At 34.5% G+C, this 22390-nt stretch overlaps 1 protein-coding gene and 1 long non-coding RNA gene across 14 annotated transcripts in view; one reads left to right on the top strand and one right to left on the bottom strand.

Annotated features, from left to right (window-relative positions):
- The window catches only part of TRDN (triadin), a 390017-nt gene that overhangs the window by 83828 nt on the left and 283799 nt on the right, over positions 1-22390 (bottom strand). For all 12 annotated transcript variants that reach the window (XR_009354661.1, XM_059177681.1, XM_059177674.1 and 9 more), the window contains one exon: positions 21481-21531. Coding sequence is in view for 11 of the 12 variants with exons in the window: in XM_059177681.1 (XP_059033664.1) it covers positions 21481-21531 (51 nt within the window). In the remaining variant the exon portion in view is untranslated. The remainder of the gene's footprint in view (positions 1-21480; positions 21532-22390) is intronic.
- The window catches only part of LOC131833843 (uncharacterized), a 36375-nt gene that overhangs the window by 9108 nt on the left and 4877 nt on the right, over positions 1-22390 (top strand). Inside the window, exons 3-4 of one of the 2 annotated variants that reach the window (XR_009354664.1) lie at positions 36-107; positions 21882-21930. This is a non-coding gene — a long non-coding RNA (uncharacterized LOC131833843). Of the gene's footprint in view, positions 1-35; positions 108-625; positions 1241-21881; positions 21931-22390 lie in introns of those variants that run through there. The other variant, XR_009354663.1, reaches the window with a different exon arrangement.

Below are 22390 nucleotides of genomic sequence, written 5' to 3'. Positions count from 1 at the left end.
CAAATTGCATGCTAATTTTCTTTTTTTTCTTACAGAATTGGGTCTTTATCCTTGAAGATTCAAGGGAGGAATTGCTGTGTGAGATTATTGTCAAAAGATTTTCTAAGGTGAGCATCACTTTTATTATTGTTTATTTTATTATTTTATTATGATATATTTTATTATTATTGCTATTATCACTATTATTATTATTGCTCATTTAGAGCTTAGTGCCTTCATTTTGTAGATGGTTTTGCTAGTGAAGGTTAGGACTTTAATTTTTTGATTCACATATGGATGCCTGTTCCTAGTCATATAAATATAATATATACATTTCTATTTAACTTTAGTCAAAAGGCTTCATTGAGTCACATATAGATGCCTGTTCCTAGTCATATAAAATGGCAACTATATATATTATAAATAAAATACACATATAAATTTTTAAAAATGTATATTTAAGTTTAGTCAAAGTCTATTTTAAGAAGTTTCAGGAAACCAAATTCAATGGTTAGTGCTGCAGATTGGGACCTGGAGGCTAGAAAGAGGTGATGGGAATTTGTATTTACACTCAAACTCAACTGTTTGGAATTTTTTTTTAAATCATTGATTATTATTGTATAATAATAAAATATCTGATTTTCAGAAACATTTGTCAGTTGAGCCCTTCATTTTGGGCTCCACATGAAAGCATTGCAGAGACATGGAATGAAGAAATCGTCACACTGCGTTGTTGATGCAGACAGCCTGTCATTTCATATGCAGCACTGACTTTTCCAGACTGTTGATTTCATCTATGAAATGTAAATTGCTGATGGGCCTGGGGAGGGGAGCTTCATTAATGATTTTTCAATGTCATCAACACTCTGCTCTCAAGGAAAGCAGGCCAACCAAAACTTAAGCGTGTATGTGATTGAGTCAGAGAGGGGCTACCATGGAGGTCAACTCCATATAGGAGCCTCTGTTTTGTCATCATGATATTAAAAGAAAGAAATCTACACAATATATAAGTCCCCAGAATCAATGTTCTTTTAAGAATGTCTCCATTTTAAGGGTCCCTGGGTGGCTCAGTCAAGCATTCAACTCTTGGATCCAACTCTGTTTGGGTCATGGTCTCAGGGTTGTGGGATCCAGACGCCTCCATTCCCACCCCTGTCCGATGCAAGCCCCCATCCCAGTAGGACTCCACACCCTGAGCAGAGTCTCCCTGGGACTCTCTCTCCCTTTCTCTCTCTGCTCCTTCCTCTGCTCTCTCTCTCTCTCTCAAATAAATAAATCAAAAAAGAGAGAGAGAGAGAATGTCTCTATTTTAAATATTTTGTAAGGAGAAGCTGAATATCACTGATTTTTCTTTTTCCACTTTATTTTGTTACCATTTTCACATTTGCTTTTCAATACATAGAGGCCTTATATATGAAATAAATAATAATAATAATAATAAGCGTTTGCAGCCAATGATACTTTCCTCAAGGCACTCACTAAATAAGTGTACTATATACATTATTTATATTTTATTTATGTAATAATAAGAATTTGTGAAGTTATTTGCTTTCTAACCCCAGAATACAAACATCATGAGTCTTGAGATGAAATTTTATTTTCTCTGCCGAATCATCATGCCTAGATCAATGTTTTTTGCAGAATAAGGTTCAGTAAATATTTGTTGCACAAATGAAGAAATTATCTTATATAATCCACCCTCACCTCTCCTATTGAGGTAAATACCACTATTACACCCACTTTAGAGATAACAATACTGAAGCTTCATAATTTGTCTAAGTACATTTCCCTAGTAAGGGGCAAAGCTTGTCTTTGAATACAGATTTTTTCCTGACTCAAGAGCCTTAAGCACTCATAAGCAAGTAGCTATAACTGCTGTTATGACAGATAGAATGAAAAGCTTTCAAACATTTCATACATAAAAACTATACAGTAAACCACCTTCTACATCTTATAGATTGGTTATATTTACCTAGGTTATATTATGTAGACAAATTACTAACATAGTTATTAGTATTCTAGTTGGCATAAACCTCATAGCCACTGGAGTTTCTGTTTTCTTCAGTCATTAAATTATGTTGTATAAATGAGTTTTCTAAATCCAGCTGGTTGAATGAAATAAATAGACTGAGCATTGATAGAAAATTGATTGCTGTCTCATATACTCCAGGAGTAGTATTCCATATTTAATGGCATGGGAAGCTTTTACATTTAAAAGCAAGTCACAAATCTATTTTTGTAAAATATACAAAGGAATTTTAGCAGTCAATTGTTTGTGGGTCTTGGTCTGAAGGAGTCTAGAAAGCATTGGTGGCTAAGGACAAAGGCATACTGCCAGGCATGCGTCCCAAATCCACCTCCGGTGCCTGTGGGACCTGGGCAAGTCGCTTTCAGTGTTTTAATGTTTACATTGATTAAAAAAAAAAAAAGATGCTGTAAAAATTAAATTGAACAGTACATGTGAAGTATTTGGAACAGCATCAGATAAAATGCAAATAGTGCATGTTAGTCTCTTTATTGATATTTTATATTTTTCTTATATTTATTTTATAAATATAAGAAATATATTTATTTTATAAATATAAGAAAAATATAAGAAATATAAATTTTATAAATATAATATATATATATTTCTTATATATATTTTTCTTATATTTTTCTACCATACTGTTAAATAAAAAATATTTTAAATAAAAAGTATTTTTTTAATTGGTTTATTAAATATTTAATTAAAAAGTAGTATTCACAAATTTATTCCGAACCCATGATTTTCACATCATTTCAGTAATCATTTGCATTTTTTGATGAAAATCTGCTACTAGTGCACACATATATATATTTAGACAATTTCACTATGGTTCTCATTATATCACTTAAAAACAATTTATATGCAAAACACACCCATACACACACCCACACACTTCCCATTTTGTTTTTTATATGAGGCTTTATGGGATGGGATGGAGAACTACTATTATTCCAAGTAGTTTGGCTTCAAAATTTGGGAATACAGAAAATTCTCACTGAACTCCTGTTTTGTCATGTCTTGAGAGGAATTGTTTTGCCCACACTCAATCTGTTTTGATAAGTAGGATTTGATTTCATCTGCTGTGGTCCAGGTAATGTCATTATGAGAAAGAAGAAATCTGACTACCTTGAGGTTTGACCTGGAACTTCTAAATTTAGTTCATAGATCTCCAAAAGAAAATACTCTTCCAAGTTTGGGTGACGTCACATGGAGAACCAACCCCTTGGCATCATCTTTTCCATGACTTTTTATCTTATCTGTGCCTGCATTTCTTTACTTCAATATCCCATGTGTTTAATGTTTTCCTTCCACTTTTTTAACCATGTCCATATGGTTTTGAAACATTCTGTATTCTCTATGCTTCCATTTTTCCTGCCTGAATTTCTAAATCAGTATCGTCTCTGTTTATAAATTGAGGAATCCTCCATGCACCCTCAAGGGACAAAGTGATGACGTTCTCAAGGAATTATGCAATCTCAACCAAATTGAGGCCTTGACGTGATCATTTTGTACTGCAGTTGGACAAAAGCAGACAGACATAAACTGACTGGACAAAAAAAAAAAATCTCTTGGTTTGAAATTTATTTTTTTCATTTGTTAACCAAATGATTTAATGTAAGGTATTTAAAATTCTAAATTATAGTTTTCTCACCTTACGAAATGGAAAATAATAATTAGCTGATGTGTTTGTGGCTAAGACTAGATCAAATAGTTTCATAATATTTGCTGAGCACTCATGTACTGATATCTAAATAGCAGATGTCCACAGTTTGATTGGATTAAAAATCTGGGATGTCTGGTCCCAGGCACCATTGGAGACCATTTCACTATTCTCTTTTCCAGCCCACTTTTTCAAGTATTGTGATATTTTCTTGGATAGGGATTTTATCTTCTTCATCTTTGGAAACATAGCACCTAAAGTATCCCCAGACTATTATGCCACTCAAAAATTGTTATTGATACAAATACAAAGCAACGTAAAATGTGGTTTCAAGATGCCAGGAAAACCTAATTTACAGGCTTCACTTTTAGGTGGTTTACACTATAATATGAGATGGAATCCCTGTCCCATTAGCTAATGCCTTACCCAGGTGGAAAAGCCTATTCAAATAGACTCACCACATTCAACACCGCTGCACATTATCTTTAGATTTTTATATTTAATTTGCCCTGGTCAGATATAATTATCTAGAGTAAGTGCATTAGCTAGTTTATAGCTGGTTATTTTTTTTCCCCCAAAGATTTGTTTACTTATTTGAGAGAGCTAGAGAGAGAAGGAGGAAGAGAGGGAGAAGCAGACTCCCTGCTCAGGAAAGAGTCTGACAGGGGACTTGATCCCAGGACCCTGAGATCATGACCCCAGTCAAAAGGCAGACACTTAACAGACTTTGCCACTCAGGTATCCTAATAGCTGGTTATTTTAAAGCTAAGCTAGAGTCTCCAGTTACTGAGCAGGGCTTTTTCCATAACACACATACATACACACAAACCTCATGCCCGCACACACATGTTCCGTGTCTGTGTCTGTCTCATCTCTCTTTCCCATTAGGTCAACAAGAAAAAACAAGTATGCTTTATAAGCTTCTGTAGGCATAGTTCTTAAATGGCTCCAGTTCGTAATGTCAGCACTTAATGCCTAACTCAATGCTTTAGGTTTTAAGTCCTGATTCTGCAACCCTTCCTTGACAAGATTCCCAAGGAGTTTGTTGCTCACAAAGAAAGTTTGCTGAGTGGGCACTAAAGATGCAAAATAAGCCAAAGGGCATTCTCCTGTCACAGCACAGAGTCAACACATACATTTTTCCTGTCTCATTCTGTCGTCATTTCATTTTCATGACCCTTTGTTTTTCCTATATGCTAAACACGATGTACTACATTTCTGATAGTGTCTCTCTGCCTTTATCTTCTCGCTCTTCGATGCCTCCCTATGTATGCCTCATTATTCTTTCCTTCCTGGAGTTTCCCATTGTGCAAAGTACACAGTGAAATAAGTGAGGAATAATTGGAAGAGGCTGCACGTACTGGTTGCCCAAATAATAGTCAGTTAGAACAACGTCCCATGATGTTATTTGAGGATGGCAGGATAGCTGGTTGAATATATTTTAGGTCATGAGCAAGTTGACTTTGAACCATTCAATGGTTTGGAAAGTTGTGCAATAACCAATTGCCAAGGCAAGTAGACATTCTTTGGTTTCTCCTTATCAAAGGGAGAGTCTGTCTCTATCTAGACTCCTCCTTGTTTCTCTGGGTACCAACATTCATTTTCTTTAACTTGAAGTGAGAATAATCTATGAAGTTAATAAAAGGTCCTAAGTTTAAATATGGGTCATCCTAAATCTCACTCCAATATGTAAAAATAGTGCATGGCCATATATGAAAAAAGAATTCATTTAGAATCTTTAAAATGAGCAGGAAAAATGAAAAAAACTTACTGTGACATTTTTAAAAATTTCCCCTCAAGGAGAGAAGCATATTAGAACATTTGCGCAAGGCAGCTTGGAGAGACAACAAAAGTAGGTATGCAAAAGGACTGTGATTCATTTTTCCATGCTACTTTGCCCCCTTTAATGAGAGCTTAAATGGACAGAATACCAAGGAAGGAATGGGGGCTTTACTTTTGTACTGTTTATATATTTCCTATACATATAGTTGTATTTATATTATCCTTGTGCATTAATATTTTGGAGGGAGAAAATGAAAATTCAAAGTGCTTGGATACATTAATCTGTAAAGACAATGATTATGATAAAGAAAATTCTGGCAACCTCAAGTGCTTTTCTTACCAACATATAACCCCTTCGCATTCTATCAACTTGGCATTTTGGGCCAATGGGCACAACAGGGAAAGTGTTAGTCTGTAAGATGCTGCTTAAGAGTGACAGAGCTACCATCACTGGTTCAATTTTCACTTTAAGAATTCTTTGGGGAGCGCCTGGGTGGGTCAGTGAGTTAAGCCTCTGCCTTGGGCTCAGGTCATGATCCCAGGGGCCTGGGAGCCTGCTTCTCCTCATCTCTCTCTGTCTGTCTTTCTGCCTACTTGTGATCTCTCTCTCTGTCAAATAAATAAATAAAATCTTAAAAAAAAAAAAAGAATTCTTCAGGAAGAAAGTAATCATGAATTTGTAAAGGCACTTAGGGACTTTTTTTTTCATCTTATTTTATTTTATTTTATTTTATTTCTTTTCCAAAATTCATTGTTTATGCATCACACCCAGTGCTCCATGCAATACATGCCCTCCTTAATACCCACCACTAGGCTGATCCACCTATGGACATTTTATGCTTTTGAATCTGACTGGTCTTCTTTTAATCAATAAATCCTCTGTAACTTTCCTCCAATCCGACCAAATACAAAAAATTGTTATGGGAAAACAACAACAACAACAACAACTTTGATACCAGGTTAAGGTAAGTCTTGCTAATATATCCCAATATTGAAGAACAAAGGAAAGTAAGATTATTTTTAGGTGTATTTAAGTCTATACTAAGTAGCTAATCCAGTGTAGAAGCCTTAGATAATCTTTTAATCTTTTTGCATCACTTTCTTCACTGTTCACATGATAGTCATAATATTTTCTCCCTAAAATAACTCAAAGCAGAATTAAATCATGTCAACATTTAAACCAGAAACAAGGCACACAAAGAAAAAAATTACACAAAATTTAAAATACTAATGTTGATTATGAAATCAAGTATTCTAGATCTACTGTCAAATTTTAAGAACAGTATCACAGCAAGTTCTAATAAGCAAAGATGATATTTGTGAATTGCAATGTTATTAGAAAAGCTTTTCAAATTCAGAATGGTGAACCAACTATATAGTTAGTAGCATTTGCTTGTTAGAATGATCAATTACAAAAGACAAAATAAATACCTGTCATGTCAGCTTAGAGAATTAGAACAATAAATAACATTAAAACGAGAACTTTACAGAAGAAAACTTGATTCTTTTTATGTCAGTCATTAGCCATCAGAACGTCTGTGGCCACTAGATAATGCAGTAGTAAAGGAACATTGGCTACATTCTGACTGATACATGTTAACATATTCTAAAAGGTGCTCTTTGGGATAAATCTCTGAGCCCAACTGCTTTTGATTCTTTCTCATAAAAGCAGAGTATATAATATCTACTCTTCAACAAACTGTCAAGATTTTCCCTGCAGGTCGGTATGTGGATAAATCAGTATTTAAATAATGTTTATAGAATCAACATTGGAACCTTCAGAATAAGACTTAAAAACTAGTGACGATGGAAAATGCATAAAATACCAACTTTTGTAAAACAAAAAGAAGGGCAGGTAGATGATTAGTATTGGCCGTCAAGATGCCTGATTATATTCATGCTAAAAAGAATGTTCTGTGTTCCTCAAGATTCAGTTTTAAACATACTCTTTACTAACTTTACTCAGACCTTTGCTCTTCTTATCTTGACTCTTTCCATCACTCATCCATGCATACCCGCACCTTTAAACTCCAAACACTGGTGAACATACCCCACAAGTGTATCTTCAACCTAATTTCCTTTTCTAAACCTCACACTAGGATAGTCAGCTTCCAACTCTACATTTCTACTCGGATGTCCTATAAGCACCCCAAACTCAACATGTAAGCCAGACTTAGGACTTATCCTAAGCTGCTTCTTTCCTGATGTCCCATGTCAGTGGTATCACCAACCCTTAGTTGTATAAAATAAAAATCTTATTAAATATTATATTTGTCAAAAATGTCCTCTTCTCTCCATTTCACCTGAAATCATCCTAGGTCAAGGTACCGTAATCACTCACTTAGATATTATCAGTAGGTGTCTTTACTGGTCTTCTGGAATCCCATTCTGCCCTTCTCCAACCCACTACCATAGTGGCCATTACAGAATGCAGCCCTCTTCCCCTATACACCCAAACATGTATAAAATACTTTTGTGTATATCCACTGCCCTTAAACTAAATACCAAAATCCTTAATATGGCTTATAGCAGGGGCTGGCAAATTTTTTCTGTAAAATACCAGATAGTAAATATTTTATCTTTAAAGCTGATCTCTGTTATAGCTACTCAACTCCAGTATTAGGGCACAGACTGCTACAGAGATAACACAAATGAATAAGTCTGTTTGTACTCTAAGAAAATATTATTTATAGATACTGAAATTTGAATTTATTATATGTTTTAAATACACCCAAATACGATTCTTCTTTTGATTCTTTTCAACCATTTAAAGATGTACAAATATTCTTATCACATGTTACAGATTTTGGCCATGAAAAACAGTTTCTCCTCATCTTCAAAATTCTGATTATCTCTTATCTTCGTTTTGTACCTCTCTTGCTAACACTTTCTACACCTCCGTAGCACTGTCCTCTTTTACAAGAAATCTGACTGTGCTGAAACACTTTTGCACTCCTTGCCCTCTCCTTTTTTCAATTCTTCCCTGGTTAAAATTCCTATTTAATCTTCATACCTCAGATCTAATGTTGTTCCACTGAGAAACATTCCTTGATTCCCCGACCTAAGTCACATTTTTCTATGCCTATACTCATAGCACAGTTCACCTTTTGTCAAAGCATTTCTCTAAGTTTTGTAGGTGTTCATTTATTTGTGTGATATCCCTCTTTAATATTCATCCCTTCTGTTAGACTTCAATGAAATCTGAAATCCAATGTTTGGATACCATTGTATTTTCTGTATATTAATACGATAAAATTCAAGATAATACTCTCAAGTGAAAAAATATTAAAGAACAATCTTGGTAGTATACACAGGGGACTCTGATTTTATTTTATTTTTTATTTTATTTTATTTTATATTTTAAAAAGAAATTATATTCATATATTGCCCGTTCTGGCTGATGATGTAGGCTGGTTCACTCGACATCTATTCTCACACCTCATTCTCTTTCCATCCTCTAATATAGAGGCTAGAAAATGAAGTACAAGAGTTCCCAAATCAGGATGTCTGGGTGGCTCAGTCAGTTAAGCAACTGCCTTTGGCTCAGGTCGTGATCCCAGCAACCTGGGATCGAGTCCTGCATTCAGGCTCCCTGCTCAGTGGGGATCCTGCCTCTCCCTCTCCCTCTGCTGCTCTGCCTGCTGTGCTCTCTTGCTCTCTCTGTCAAATAAATAAATAAAATCTTTAAAAATAAACTAATAAATAAATTAATTAATTTTTAAAAATTCCCAAATCTTCTTGGGGTTGGATTGGCCACTGAGAAGCAGTTATGGCCAGAAAGTTGTTGGACAAAAGCCGCTGAAACAAGCTTTGCTTTCCAAATAGACAAAGTCTTGTGAGGAAAAGGTTTTGAATCTCTGTCCTGTTCCTAGTGAGAACAGTTACAAAATACTTGGATGACAGCCAGCTTGCCATCCTTAGGACCAAAGACACAAACCAATGATGGTAAAGTTGGAAGGAAGTAGAAGCCAGAAGCTTGGATTCTTAACAACATCCTTGAACAATTTGTACCTTTGGTCAATTCCTCCCTTTGGTCACCTTGTTGCCCAAAACAAACTCCTTATTTGTTAAAGATCACTCTAATCAGATTTTTGATTAGCAAAAGAGGTAAACGTACACAGACAGATAGATTCACCTATGTAACTAAAAATTCATGAAATTTCTAGAATATAGAGGCAGAGTTTGATTAATGAGAAAACTGGCATCTCATAAGACTAGTGGTAGTACCTTCCCTAACATAGCCAAAGGCTACATCTTAACCCACTGAGCCACCCAGGCGCCCCCCAAAGGCTACATCTTAAGACGTTTGTATGTCATAGAGTAGTTTTACATACTATTAAGTTGGCTGCTCTGTTCTTAATGGTATATACCATTATATACCATATATTATCATTTACACATATTGTTCTTTGACTCTTAAACAAAATGACAATTATCCTGAAGGGAAAAACTATACAAAGGCTTGTTCCCCCTTTTACATTTTATATTACAATGTATCTCTGTTTAAATATGTGATGCGCATTCTTTGCTTTAAAGTTGCTTTTTCTTTATAGTTTTATAACACTGGACAAAATTCTTATTTCACTTATCTCCAGTGGATTTTATTTTACTCCATTTTATTTTATTTTTATTTCAGTATTATAATGGTGTAAGTGACACATAATACTGATAGATATTTAAAGTGTACATCATGGTGATTTAATATATGTACACACTGTGAAAGGATTTCCCACATCTGGATTTTATTTTGTAAGTATATATCTGCCTCTACGTTGATTCTGCAATTGAAGACTTGTATCATTTGGGGTTTGCAACACCAAGCACAGTGCCTAAAAAGGCCACAACCTAGCAACCAGACAACCAACCAGCTTGCCAAACACAGTAGAGACTCAAAAAATGTTTTGAGTAATATTGAAGAGTCAATAGTTGGGGAAAAACACAAAAGAAAATTGCAGGTAGAAGTAAGCTGCCTGAATTATTTCCCCCAGCTTTCTATTTCACTATAAGTGATGAAAAGTTTATAAGCAAAAAATGAATATTTGAAGTCATGTGAGAGGTTTCCTAGAGTCATTTCTTTAAATTTACTTTTCATTTCAATATTAACTTGCAATGACTATTAAGAGTTTGCTAAAGCAACAATAACAAATATTAAATGAACTTTAGAATTTACACATATTAAACACAAATTTTAAAATTACAGTAAGAGTGGATATCACAAATGCTGACTTGGAAAATCAGTCAAGATAGTCTAGGTTCCATAATGATTTCTATGATTCAATAGAAGTTGTGGAAGAATAAAATTATTTACAGATGTACCATAAAGGTCTTTCTTTATTTTGACTATTTACTTTGCTATTTTTTGAAGAAATAGTACTTTGATTAATATAAATGATAAAATATGGAATTCTCACAATACTACTTTCTGAATGCTACAACTGTAATCTTATTTATTACGCTAAATATATTACTGTATGTAATTCACATATTTGAGTTTGTTTAATATAATCTATAAACTTCTTTAAGAAAAGAATCATTAGAGATAATACAGCAAAAATTGAGTTTGGCTTAATTTTGTAGACAAAAAATTAGAATTAGGTAGCTGGCCACTTGACTTTTGTCTATGGTTTTATGTTTAAATAATTTTAATTACCAGAAAAGCTTTTACTTTTTCATATCAAATTAAATGATTAACCATCATCTTTAATTTCATATGAAGCTACCCTCCAAATTTTATGAGGCAGAAATAACTGAAAACTGTATTTTTTCATGCAAATATGAAATTGAAGATTATTAATTCTAATCTAAAAATAAATATGCAAAAAAGAAAACTGGTGTTTTCAGTGTCTTCAGATATTTTTATGATATCATGTTAAATTATGTCAGATTACATGGCAGCTGAAGTGAAAGAAAGGGATGGAGGGAAAAGCTAAAACTTTCTGACTTTGCCTGATACAAACCAAGGTTGTACTTATGGTTTATTTTGTTTTACTTAGATCAAGTATATACAACCAATCGGCAGAACACAAAAATCAGAATCTTTACAGAAAGGTTAATGGAAAGTGAGAAACCTCAAACACAGATGTCTTCAGACCAGGCAGTATACCTTGTAAAGGGCTAAACCAGATTTAACACAACTGCTATGTACCAGTTTTTCCACTGGGCTGTGCTTGAACAAAATACTTCACGTTTCAAAAATACATTCACAAGAATTCTCATTTCCTGGTGGTCATTCTTTGTAACTAAGAAACTTCCATAAAGAAAACATTAAAGCACCCCTCCAAGCACCTACCTCACTACCAAAAAAGTCTTATGCGCAATGAAGAATATTTGGAGTCAAATATGATATTCTGAGATAAGAGCAATCTTTTTCAACTTTGTGAAAATAACCCAAAAGGAGATGTTGAAAGGGTTGGAGAAAAATCAGAAAATTAAAAACACAGGAGAGTGAATGAGCAAATAGAAAGTGTAATGATTTTTGTTTTGGTTTTTTTAGTAGAAAATATCTCCTAAAGTGCTTGTGGAGTATGTAAACATGTAAAATATGGTTTGTTTGTTTGTTTGTTTTTACACCTTTAAAATGGGAACGATATTTTATCAGCTACATACCATACAGGCCATGAGGGCCAAAATCATTTGAAATAAAGAATAAAGAGCAATGGTGATGTGAGCTAATTATTGTCGTATTACCAATATAATTTGTATTTTTAAATTCCAGTGTTGGATATTTTATTCACATTCACTTGAGGATTTCTTTAAGGCAAAATTCTAGTGTGCTGCTTTTGTGCAGTGTTTTCCTCTTAAATCTATACAATTTGATTTTGTCCTAAATTGAATTCCTTACATTCATTTCTATCGAAACTAACTTCCAATATGTTGAAGTAATTGTGAATTGTATTACTACCTTCCAAAATATTATCAAGTTGGAGCACCTGGGTGGTGCAGTCATTTAAGCCTCTGACTCTTGGTTTCAGCTCAGGTCATGATCTCAGGTTCGTGAGTTCAAGCCCCACTTAAAAGAAAAAAATTGTCTTCAGAAAAAACTGAGCCACAACTTGAGCTCTGCGCTCAGCACAGAGTCTGCTTAAGACTCTCTCTCCATCTTCCTCTGTCCCTTCTGCTGCCGCAAAAAGCTCTCCCTTTCCAAAATAAATAAATAAGTCTTCAAAAATAAAATAAAATATTATCAGGTCTATGATATTAAATTCTGACTACAATAATTTTCCTAGATTACTCAAATTATTTTATATATATCATCTTAGAACTAAAATGGGGTTTATATCAATATCCTATTAAAAAGCTTCATGTAGTTTAGATAGATACCAGCTATTGCCTCTCCCTTAATTATTTGACTTTAACTATATTATGGAAATAAGTTACATTTGTCAGTCCTGATTTAAAATTATAAATCTTACCCAAGTCTTTCAGTGATTATAAAAATATTTTATGGTTGGGGCACCTGGGTGGCTCAGTGGGTTAAAGCCTCTGCCTTTGACTTGGGTCATGATCCCAGGGTCCCGGGATCGAGTCCCACATCGTGCTCTCTGCTCAGCAGGGAGCCTGCTTCTCCTCATCTCTCTCTGTCTGTCTCTCTGCCTATTTGTGATCTGTCTCTGTCAAATAAATAAATAATTAATTGATTTTAAAAAATTTTATGGTTGTTTGTTCAATTAGCTATATTAATTGATTTTAAATAAACATATAATGTATTTTTATCCCCAGGGGTACCGGTCTGTGAATTGCCAGGTTCACACATTTCACAGCATTCACCATAGCACATACCCTCCCCAATGTCCATAACCTCCCCAACCCCCCTCTCCCCAGCAACCCTCAGTTTGTTTTGTGAGATTAAGAGTCACTTATGGTTTGTCTCCCTCCCAATCCCATCTTGTTTCATTGATTCTTCTCGTACCCACTTAAGCCCCCATGTTGCATCACCACTTCCTCATAACAGGGAGATCATATGATAGTTGTCTTTCTCTGATTTCAATTAGCTATTTTTAAAATAAATAAAAGTTGACAAATTTGACATTTCAGGTGTGTTTGCTCTATTTTTTATTTATCTGTAGATTTTTAAAAAGTGTAATGTGGTTCTTTATGCTTTGTTCATTGTATGCATTGTGATACATTTTCCCATTGGGAAATTTAGCTTTTCTGTTCAGATTTGTTCTCTTTTTGTCTTAAATCCTACTCTAATCATATATACACAATGGAATATTTCTCAGCCACAAAAAAGAATGAAATCTTGCCATTTGTAACAACATATATGGATTTAGAAAGTATTCTTCTAAGTGAAATAAGTCAGAGGAAGACAAATACCATATAATTTCACTTGCATGTGGAGTTCAAAAAACAAAATAAACAAAACAAGACAGAAATAGTCTCATTAATATAGGAAACAAATTGTTGATTACCAGAGGTGGAGGAAGGGTGAAATAAGTGAAGAGGATTAAGAGATGCAAACTTCCAGCTATAAAATAAGTAAGTCATGGGGATGTAGCGTAGAGTACAGGGGATGTAGTCAATAATATTGTAATAACTTTGTATGGTGATAGTAACAAGACTGATTGGAGGATCATTTCATAATGTATAAAGATATTGATTCACCATGATGTACATGTGAAACTAATAAGATATTGTGTGTCAGTTATACTTCAATAAAATAAGCATAATTCTGGAGACTGAATTTAACAGACTTTTTATACAAACCATCCCTTGTCTATACATACATCATTAAAAATTAGGAAGAAAATGGTACAATAATAACAATTCAGCATTCATGAATAGGAGTATAATGTTAAAAAATGTATCTTTTCCAAAATTCTTTCTTTTCCAACACCATTATCTGTGACCAGGAGCTGGCTAGTGCTAGACTGACTATTTGGTACAGGATGATGAATAAAGGATACCTGAAATGAGGGGAAAAGAGAAAGGAAGCTCTTAGGTATACGCGTCCAGGGATCAAAGACTGAAATGCACATCAAGTGCTTTTTGGTGGAAATCTGAATTATTTTTCATTCATATGTATATATTCTACATGCATTTCTTCCAGAGGAAATCTTTTTGAACTGAAATTCCTTCATAAAAAAAAGTGCAAACTTATAATATGTTTCTCTGTTTCTCTCTTTTTTTTTTTTTAGTATTTCTGCTTTGCATTGAAAAAGGAATAATAACATCATTAAATGATTAAATTATTTAATGGTGTCAAACTATTTCAGCTTAGATTGTGATATAACTGTCCATTCTAATCACCAATCAGATCATGCTGAAGAAATCTAGAGTTTCTTGAAAATAAATTAGTGTTTAGGTAAATACATAGGAATATCATTAGTCTTCACAATTAATTCATTCTTTAAAATGTAGCTACATTTTGCTATCTACTGGACATATAACATTACATGTAAGAATTCTCTTATAGGGCAAAATATTCTAATTTACATATTACACCAAAACAGCATAAAGTTGCATATAGAACTGAAATAACTACTATAATAAGTGATGATAAAGCTTTAGATATGATAATATATTTCTTAAGTCAAACATAAATTCTTTAATAGGTCTGAAGTCTATGTTGCTTTAAAATACTTTTTAAAAAAATCAAGTACGCCTATGGGCTGAGAAAAAAGAAATCATGTTGTGCTTTTGTGTTTCATTAAATAACAATTTTGTTTAATTTAAAATTAATTGCAATGTTAGAAAAATATGACTTAAGGGTATTTTTTTATACATTGCTACACTAACTAATGAAGACTCTTCATGCACCCTTCATCTCTGACTGATTTCTCTGTCGGCTTTCCCCTCCCCCAACTCTCCCATAACTCTCCCGACTCCAACACATATGTTCCAACTTCACCAAAAGTCTCTTCCCTTTCAATAAAATATTGCCAGTAAATTGGGATTTTTACCATTATGTCCCTGTGCATTAATTGGTCAATAGTCCCTGTAGATCTTCTCCTCGGGTAAATATAAAAACAGGTTCCATTTCTAATATTCAGTATAGTAGGTATAGTTCATGGTTTCGCTGGTTCACTTACATTTATCTTGATAACAAGGAATATTAGATAATTCTGACTGTGACACCATGTCCATAGAAAGTACTGGAGTTAATTAGAAACGAAATATATTACGTTGGACTTAGCATATTTACTTTGTTTCAGCAGACATAACTTGGTGTACAGCATGTCAGACTCCACATTACTTTGAGCCTAATATAATGGGAATGGACTAACATGCATTATTAGAGTGCTTGACTTAGAAGATCACATTTTTAATGCTGGCTCTATTGCAAAGTATGATAACTTTGGAAAGCTTCTTGACTATATCAGTTTTATTTATCTATAAATTGAGGGCATTGGACTATAGTTTATCTCTAAGTTCCTCCTAGCTATAAAATTTGTTTAGTTTTATTGTATCCGAACTTAACCGAATGGCAAGCTATCACCGAGAATTGTTAAGTATTTTTATCTTAAATCTTTGGTTTCCATAGTTATTCCTTATAGGCTTCACCTTGGGATATTTATAAAATGCAGATTTTTCACTTCAGACTTGTAGAATCAGAATAACATATGCATTTTAAAAAGATTTCATGGTGTTTCTGACATAGCTACTCTTGTCTTTGCTGTTTCATAAGACAATTTAGAATTTTATGATAGAAAATAGTCTTTTCTCCTTTGTTCAAAAATATTCAAGGGCATAGAAAGTCGTAGTTTTAAAAGCCTGAAAATTAAATGATATATTACTTTTTTGCAAATAACTGAATATGCAGCAGTCAGGTCAATGTGTTTTTACATTTCATTATACAGTATTATCTTTTTCCTTAAGGGAAACTGGAACCTTCACTTCTTTCCCTTTAATAGGCTCTGCAAAGAAACATTGAGCGTTTGTTAGGAGCCAACATAAAAGGATTTGAGAACGCATATATAGTGGAGTCAGTAAGCTATCAGTAAGGTGAACCTGGTTGGAAATTATGTGATGTTCTCTTTCAGAAATGATCTGAATCATACAGAGACAAGGAAACAGTATAGAGTACAACAAGCCATCATCTTCTGATCATTTTCATTTAAAATAAATGTAAATTGTTGAAGAAGCTAAATTTATTCATTCAAGAGAATTGGGCTTTTGGAGAGAACAGAATTTATTTTAGCTGTAATTTTGAAAAAAAATGTATGGCTTCTAGAAGTCTCCCAAAACCATTATAATCAGCATTAGCTTAGTTTACTTCTTTCAGGCTGTGTGATTTAAAAAAAAAAAAATAAACAAAGGAAAACGCTGCATCTGTCATGGGAAAGTGGTGCTTTAGTATGAGACTCAAGTCAAACTAATTTCATGAATAAGACTGAAATAAAATACAAGAGAAAATTTATCCATAAACTCCCAACATCTTAAAAATGTGGTCCTTAGTTAAAACAAAACAAAACATCATTTAGTCTACCAGGTTCAAATATAAAGTGATTCTTATCATATCATGGGTTCCTGATGCATAAATGGGGGATGACTTGAACAGTGTCATGCTTTGTCCACATCCTATATAAAAGATAAATCAGTTTTCTGCCTCCTCTGCAACATTATATTTCAGTGTCTATTTCACTGACAAAAGTCATTTTTTTTTTTTTAATGCAGTGAGAAAGGAAGGAAAGGAAAAGAAAATCTATCCTGCCAGCCTCTGTTTTGTTCCCACCGTACGGTTTGAGATTGGAATGCAGAATATGATGGTGGCACTTGTAAGTGACTATCCCAGGCAAGCAGTCACTTAGAATTGAGTCCAGGTGACTGAAGATGGTGTCAAGAATGGACTTAGGAGTTCTACTGAAGTGGCTGTGTACCTCAAAGCAAGATTTTCCTGGTAGATAGCCTATGACCTTAACTATCCATATGTTTGCAGAATATTTTTAAATGGAGTTAGTGGCAAGGAAAAGTCCATGTTGCCATTTAACGTGGTAAGTGTAAGTAGTGCCTATTTTTTTCTATATTCCAGCATCCAAAGATGAAATCAAGAGCCATGGATCGAATAAACAGAATGAGAAGCTTCATTAACTTTTTTCAAGCTAATGGGGGTAATTTACTGCTTTTGCATTTCCGGGCTAAACCAAAAAAAAATTAATGTATTGTGAAATGAGAAGTGATCGTGGGGACAGATTCTTAGTAGGGTGGGAGAGGGTGTGCCTGGAACTTGAGAATTCAAGGTACAGTATGCTCTTTTAAATGTTGCAGTGAGACTAAAGTAGTTATAAAATCCAAGGCCGAGGCAGAGGACCGGTAAGACTGCTTTGATATTGGTGGAGAAAGAGGAAGAGGTGGAATAACAAATGTGATTTCATAATATATTTGAAAGTCACATACTTATCACCTTACGTGTGGAGAAAGTGCTCGGAAAATAGAGGTGATTTTTATCACTCGGTAATGGGAAGATGCTCTTTGCTCCCAGGCTGGATCATCTCCTCCATGGACCTTCCTATAGCTCATTTCCTCTCAGTGTCCTTTTTGACTTCAAGGGGTTTTGATCTGATTTAGGCAGCCCACAGGCTGGAACAGAAAGGGAGTGAGACACCAAATCTGACCAAAACTTCTGTACTGCTATGTTAGGAAGGATAGGGACATTGTTGGCTTGGGTTAACTATAAAGGTATTTTTAAGCCATCTGTATTGTTTTTTGGGAGCAAAGCCTTGGAGAGCACTCTTGTGTGATTTTACAAAAATGGTAGTTTCATTGTGTTTGTGAGAGAGCCTACAGGTAGGCTTATGAATCTCGATTATCAAGATCTAGAATGTTTAAAGCTGCATGGATATAAATTAGAACGCTCAAAGTAACCTGAGCAAGGAAGTTGTGAGGGAGAGGAAAAAAAAAAAAAAAAAAGGATTTTTTCAAAATCCTTTGATTTTTATTTGATTTCAAAAATCAAACAAAGGAATAACAAAATAAAACAAAGGAATAACAAAATGGTTTCAGGTTTTTAATCTTCCTATCCTGCCTCTAGACAAAGGCAGTAATAAGCTAGAGTGAGTGCCCACAATGGAGTATAAATCATTGGGGGATCAGTTTCAAAGTCCTCAGACAATGTACTTCATCTTTAGCTCTAGCTTTTGTTTGTACAGGCAGGAATGGCCAAGAAAAGGCACACTGTAGACAGACTGGAGGACCGTCCAGGGCATTGTCCTGAGCATCAGAATATAAAGAAAAAACAAGCTCCACTGGGAATCCTCTGGCATTAGATCCAAACATACACAGGCCTGGGTCCTGTGTAATTATCCTAGTTTTATGATTGGTAGCATTGTTTCTGTGTGAATTCTTTCTTTCTTATTTGTTTGTCTGCTTGTTTATTTGTTTATTTATTTGACAAAGAGAGAGAGCCAGTGAGAGAGGAAACACAAGCAGGGGGAGTGGGAAACGGAGAAGCAGACTCCCCACTGAGCAGGAACCTGATAAGGGGCTTGATCTGAGGACCCTGGGATCCTGACCTGAGCTGAAGACACATGCTTTAAAGACTGAGCCACCCAGGTCCCCTTCCAGGATAAATTTTAACGTGCACGTGAAAGTGGAAGCAGTAAGAGACAGGCAAATGTAGGCAACTTTTTAGCTGCTTAATAGAAATAGCACTAAATACAGTGACTCCAGTGCAGTAAGTGGCTTTTTTTGCAGGTAGAATTGCTTCATTCTGATTCTGCTACAGCTCAGCTTCAGTCCTCAAAGCCTCTCCAAAAACAGTAATATTGCAGAGGTTTTTAATGTCCCTGAAATCTTAGAGGTAACAATGAAATTTTTTCTTTGAATTTTTTTTTGTCATAATAAATTATATTAGGAAGATAAAGGAAAGATGGCAATAAAATTCTTCTAAAATCGTATCCAACTAATACATAACAAAGACATTTGACAACATTAGTACATTTGAACAAGAGGTGCATATGAAATAGTTCTAAATCAATAATCATATTCAGTGAACCTTTTTTTCATGATTTTCTAGTGACTGTGGAAACGTCTTGCAAATAGTAGAAACTTAACATTGAGGGAAAAGTAGTCACTAGAAAATTGCCTGCAATTGTGCATTAATAACAATAACAACAAAAATAGAAATTACAGGAGTCTACTCAGTGGTCTGTGTGGATTTGAAATCTCCCAGATAATAGTCTCCTAGACAGATTTTTACAACTACCATTTCTAGCTAGTTTAAGCTTTGACCCAAGTGAAGTCTTTAAGCAGTAGTTTAAATTTTTGATAATCATCAATATCTCAAGGTTTACTTTGGAGGTAAGCTCCAATCTTTCTTTTGAGGTGCTTTTATTGTGAACAGTAATATATGGTCCAAGTATTCTTGTGGTATAATTGCGGATTAAAATAAACGTAACCCATACTACATTAGAAGGAGGGAAGGTTTACCTTGTGCAAATTATGGTTTGCAAATCATATACATGTATGTGTATATAAATAGCCATACAGATATTTGGATTTTCCTGGTAGTATCTTTCAATAACACCTTTAGTTCTCACACAATCAAGGACAGTGTTCTCATTAATTGTCAGATAAAATGAGAGAGAAGAATAAAAAGGAGTCTCTCTCAAAGTGCACATAATCACTGGAGAAAGGAAAGACTAAACTTCTCTGTGGGAATTAATTGGAGACTCCCCCCCCAATAAGACTATTTTTCCATACAGCAGAGCCAATGTATCTGTGTCAAATAGGTTTTTCAAACTTAGGTAATGAACTCTACCCTGAAAGCAAAATGGCTCTGAAGAATACAAATATTTAAGAAAGCTATTTTAAGGAGGAAGCAGTATCTGTGTAAAATGAAAAGGTGAATTGTAGTGTCTGAAAGGCTTGACTTTGATTCTTGCCCTCACCTTTTAGCCACAATGAGATACCGAGTAGCTTACATTATCTACCTGTGCTTCAGCTTCTTTGTTTATAAAACAATTGAAATCTCAAGCACAGCTTGCTGAAGCAAAATGTATAAAGTACATATCTATGTGGCTGGCAAAAAGCTCTTCCCTCAAACAATTCTTACACTGTGCCTGGCTAATTCCTCATTCTTCTTACTCAAGTTTTAAATATCACTTCTTCAGGAAAGTCTCCTCTGATTCCCCAAACTCGATTAGAATACCCGAGTAGAGTCTCTTACAGCACCCCATATATCTCTTCCATAATTCTTTCCATTTTAATTAATTATGTAATTAACACTATAAATTCCACTGTAAAGACCACGCCTCTCTTGTACTCCCAGTGTCTGGTGAGCACATGTTTTGATTACTGTATATTAGATGCACAGAAAGTAATTATCAAATGTGGTACTTATCAGTCCATATAAAAAATTAACATGAATATTATTAGCTCTTGATACTTAAATAGGTGACATTTCTACTAATTAATACAAAACATATATGTATATCTGTATTAGATAATAAATATATGTTTGTGAATTCAGAGAGGGTTCAGTGAAAGTTGAAGTAGTCTGAGAAGTCTTGATGTTATATGTGCACATTAGTCTTAGAAAGAGGTCTGGGATTTAGATGGACAGGAAGGAAAGCCAGTCCATTGCAAAGACTGGGATCACAAAATTTAAATAAGAATGTCATGTGACTAAGAGTCTTTGAAAAGAACAATTCAACGCTCTAATTCTTGAGTCTTCCTCCCTATTACTTGCCTTGCCATCTTTATTTCTCCAGAGATAAGCAAGTGCGTGGAATGATTCTGCACTAAATACCTATTTTGTGAATGGATAGAAAAAGAGAGAATCAGAGCGCATGGTGGCATTTTCTTTCTAACCTTTACTTCCCTTCTAAATTTGCTTTTTATGCATTCCATTATTTAAGGAAAATCCTTACTCTTTCTTTTGGAAATTGTAATCAGAGCATTTCCAAGTCACAGTGAACTGGAAGAAAATGTTTAAGGGTTAAGTCAATAAATACAAGTTTTCAAATATATGAGTGTGACCTGGGCAGTTTGGGGTCACACATCTGCAAAGGAGATAACTCTAAAGTAGTATGGTCTTTTCCATATATTTTTGCTAATAAATTCCTAGTGTTATATTAAATTGAACTATTACCTTTATCCTTCAAAACTGAAGACGTCTTCATGGATTTTTCTTTTCTAATTTCTGCAAGAGGAATCATGGGAAGAACATGTTACAAGGAATCACAGAAAAAAAAAAGAAAAAATACAGCTCTGCAAGTTTCTTCATGTTTTTTGTTTTTGTTTTTGTTTTCTGAAGCTTAACAACTCAGAGAGTGGCTCTGAGTTGGTATTCAAGACAGACATATCTCCTGTTATAAATTGCCTGTAAAACATCGACTAAATGTGCAAAAGATACAAAATAAGCCCACGAATTATTATCACAATTAGAAAACTATCATAGACACATTAAAGGTAAAAATAAGATGCTGTAGGTTTTGAGGAAAGAAGATATAACAATGGTCGCTAACATTGTCTATTCACTATATGTCATAGGGAGCGTTCTCTACTGTTGACCATTCAACGTTCATGACAACCTTGTAAGGTAGGTGGATCTTGTTATTATTTCTGCTTTTCACTTAAAGGGATTAAATAGTTTCCAAGGTCACATGGCTGAGACAGGAGGACTAGAATTTGAGCTGATATTTCTCTGAACTTAACCACAAGGGCCCTGTCTCTCCCAGCTGAATGATGGGATCAGGAAAGGCTTTGGCAGGTGGTACTGAGGCGGACCTTGAACATGGAAAAGATTTAGATAGACATGGAGAAAATGGAGAGCAAGACACATTTTAGAAAGATAGAAGAGAGCAGGAGGAGGCTTGAGCTGGTCATTGGTCAGTTCGGCTGTGTGAGTCACGTGTAACCAACAGAATGCAATGGAAGTTATGCGTGTGACTTCCTGGGCTAATCATGAAAGCCAAGTTCTTTCCACCTGCTTCTCCAGGGACAACAGCTTGGAGGAAGCTGACCGCAAGGTAAGTACTCCAATCACCACTCTAACCACC

The sequence above is a fragment of the Mustela lutreola genome, chromosome 6 (assembly GCF_030435805.1).
Source record: "Mustela lutreola isolate mMusLut2 chromosome 6, mMusLut2.pri, whole genome shotgun sequence".
Taxonomy (NCBI): domain Eukaryota; kingdom Metazoa; phylum Chordata; class Mammalia; order Carnivora; family Mustelidae; genus Mustela; species Mustela lutreola.
This window is presented reverse-complemented; position numbering and strand designations above follow the sequence as displayed.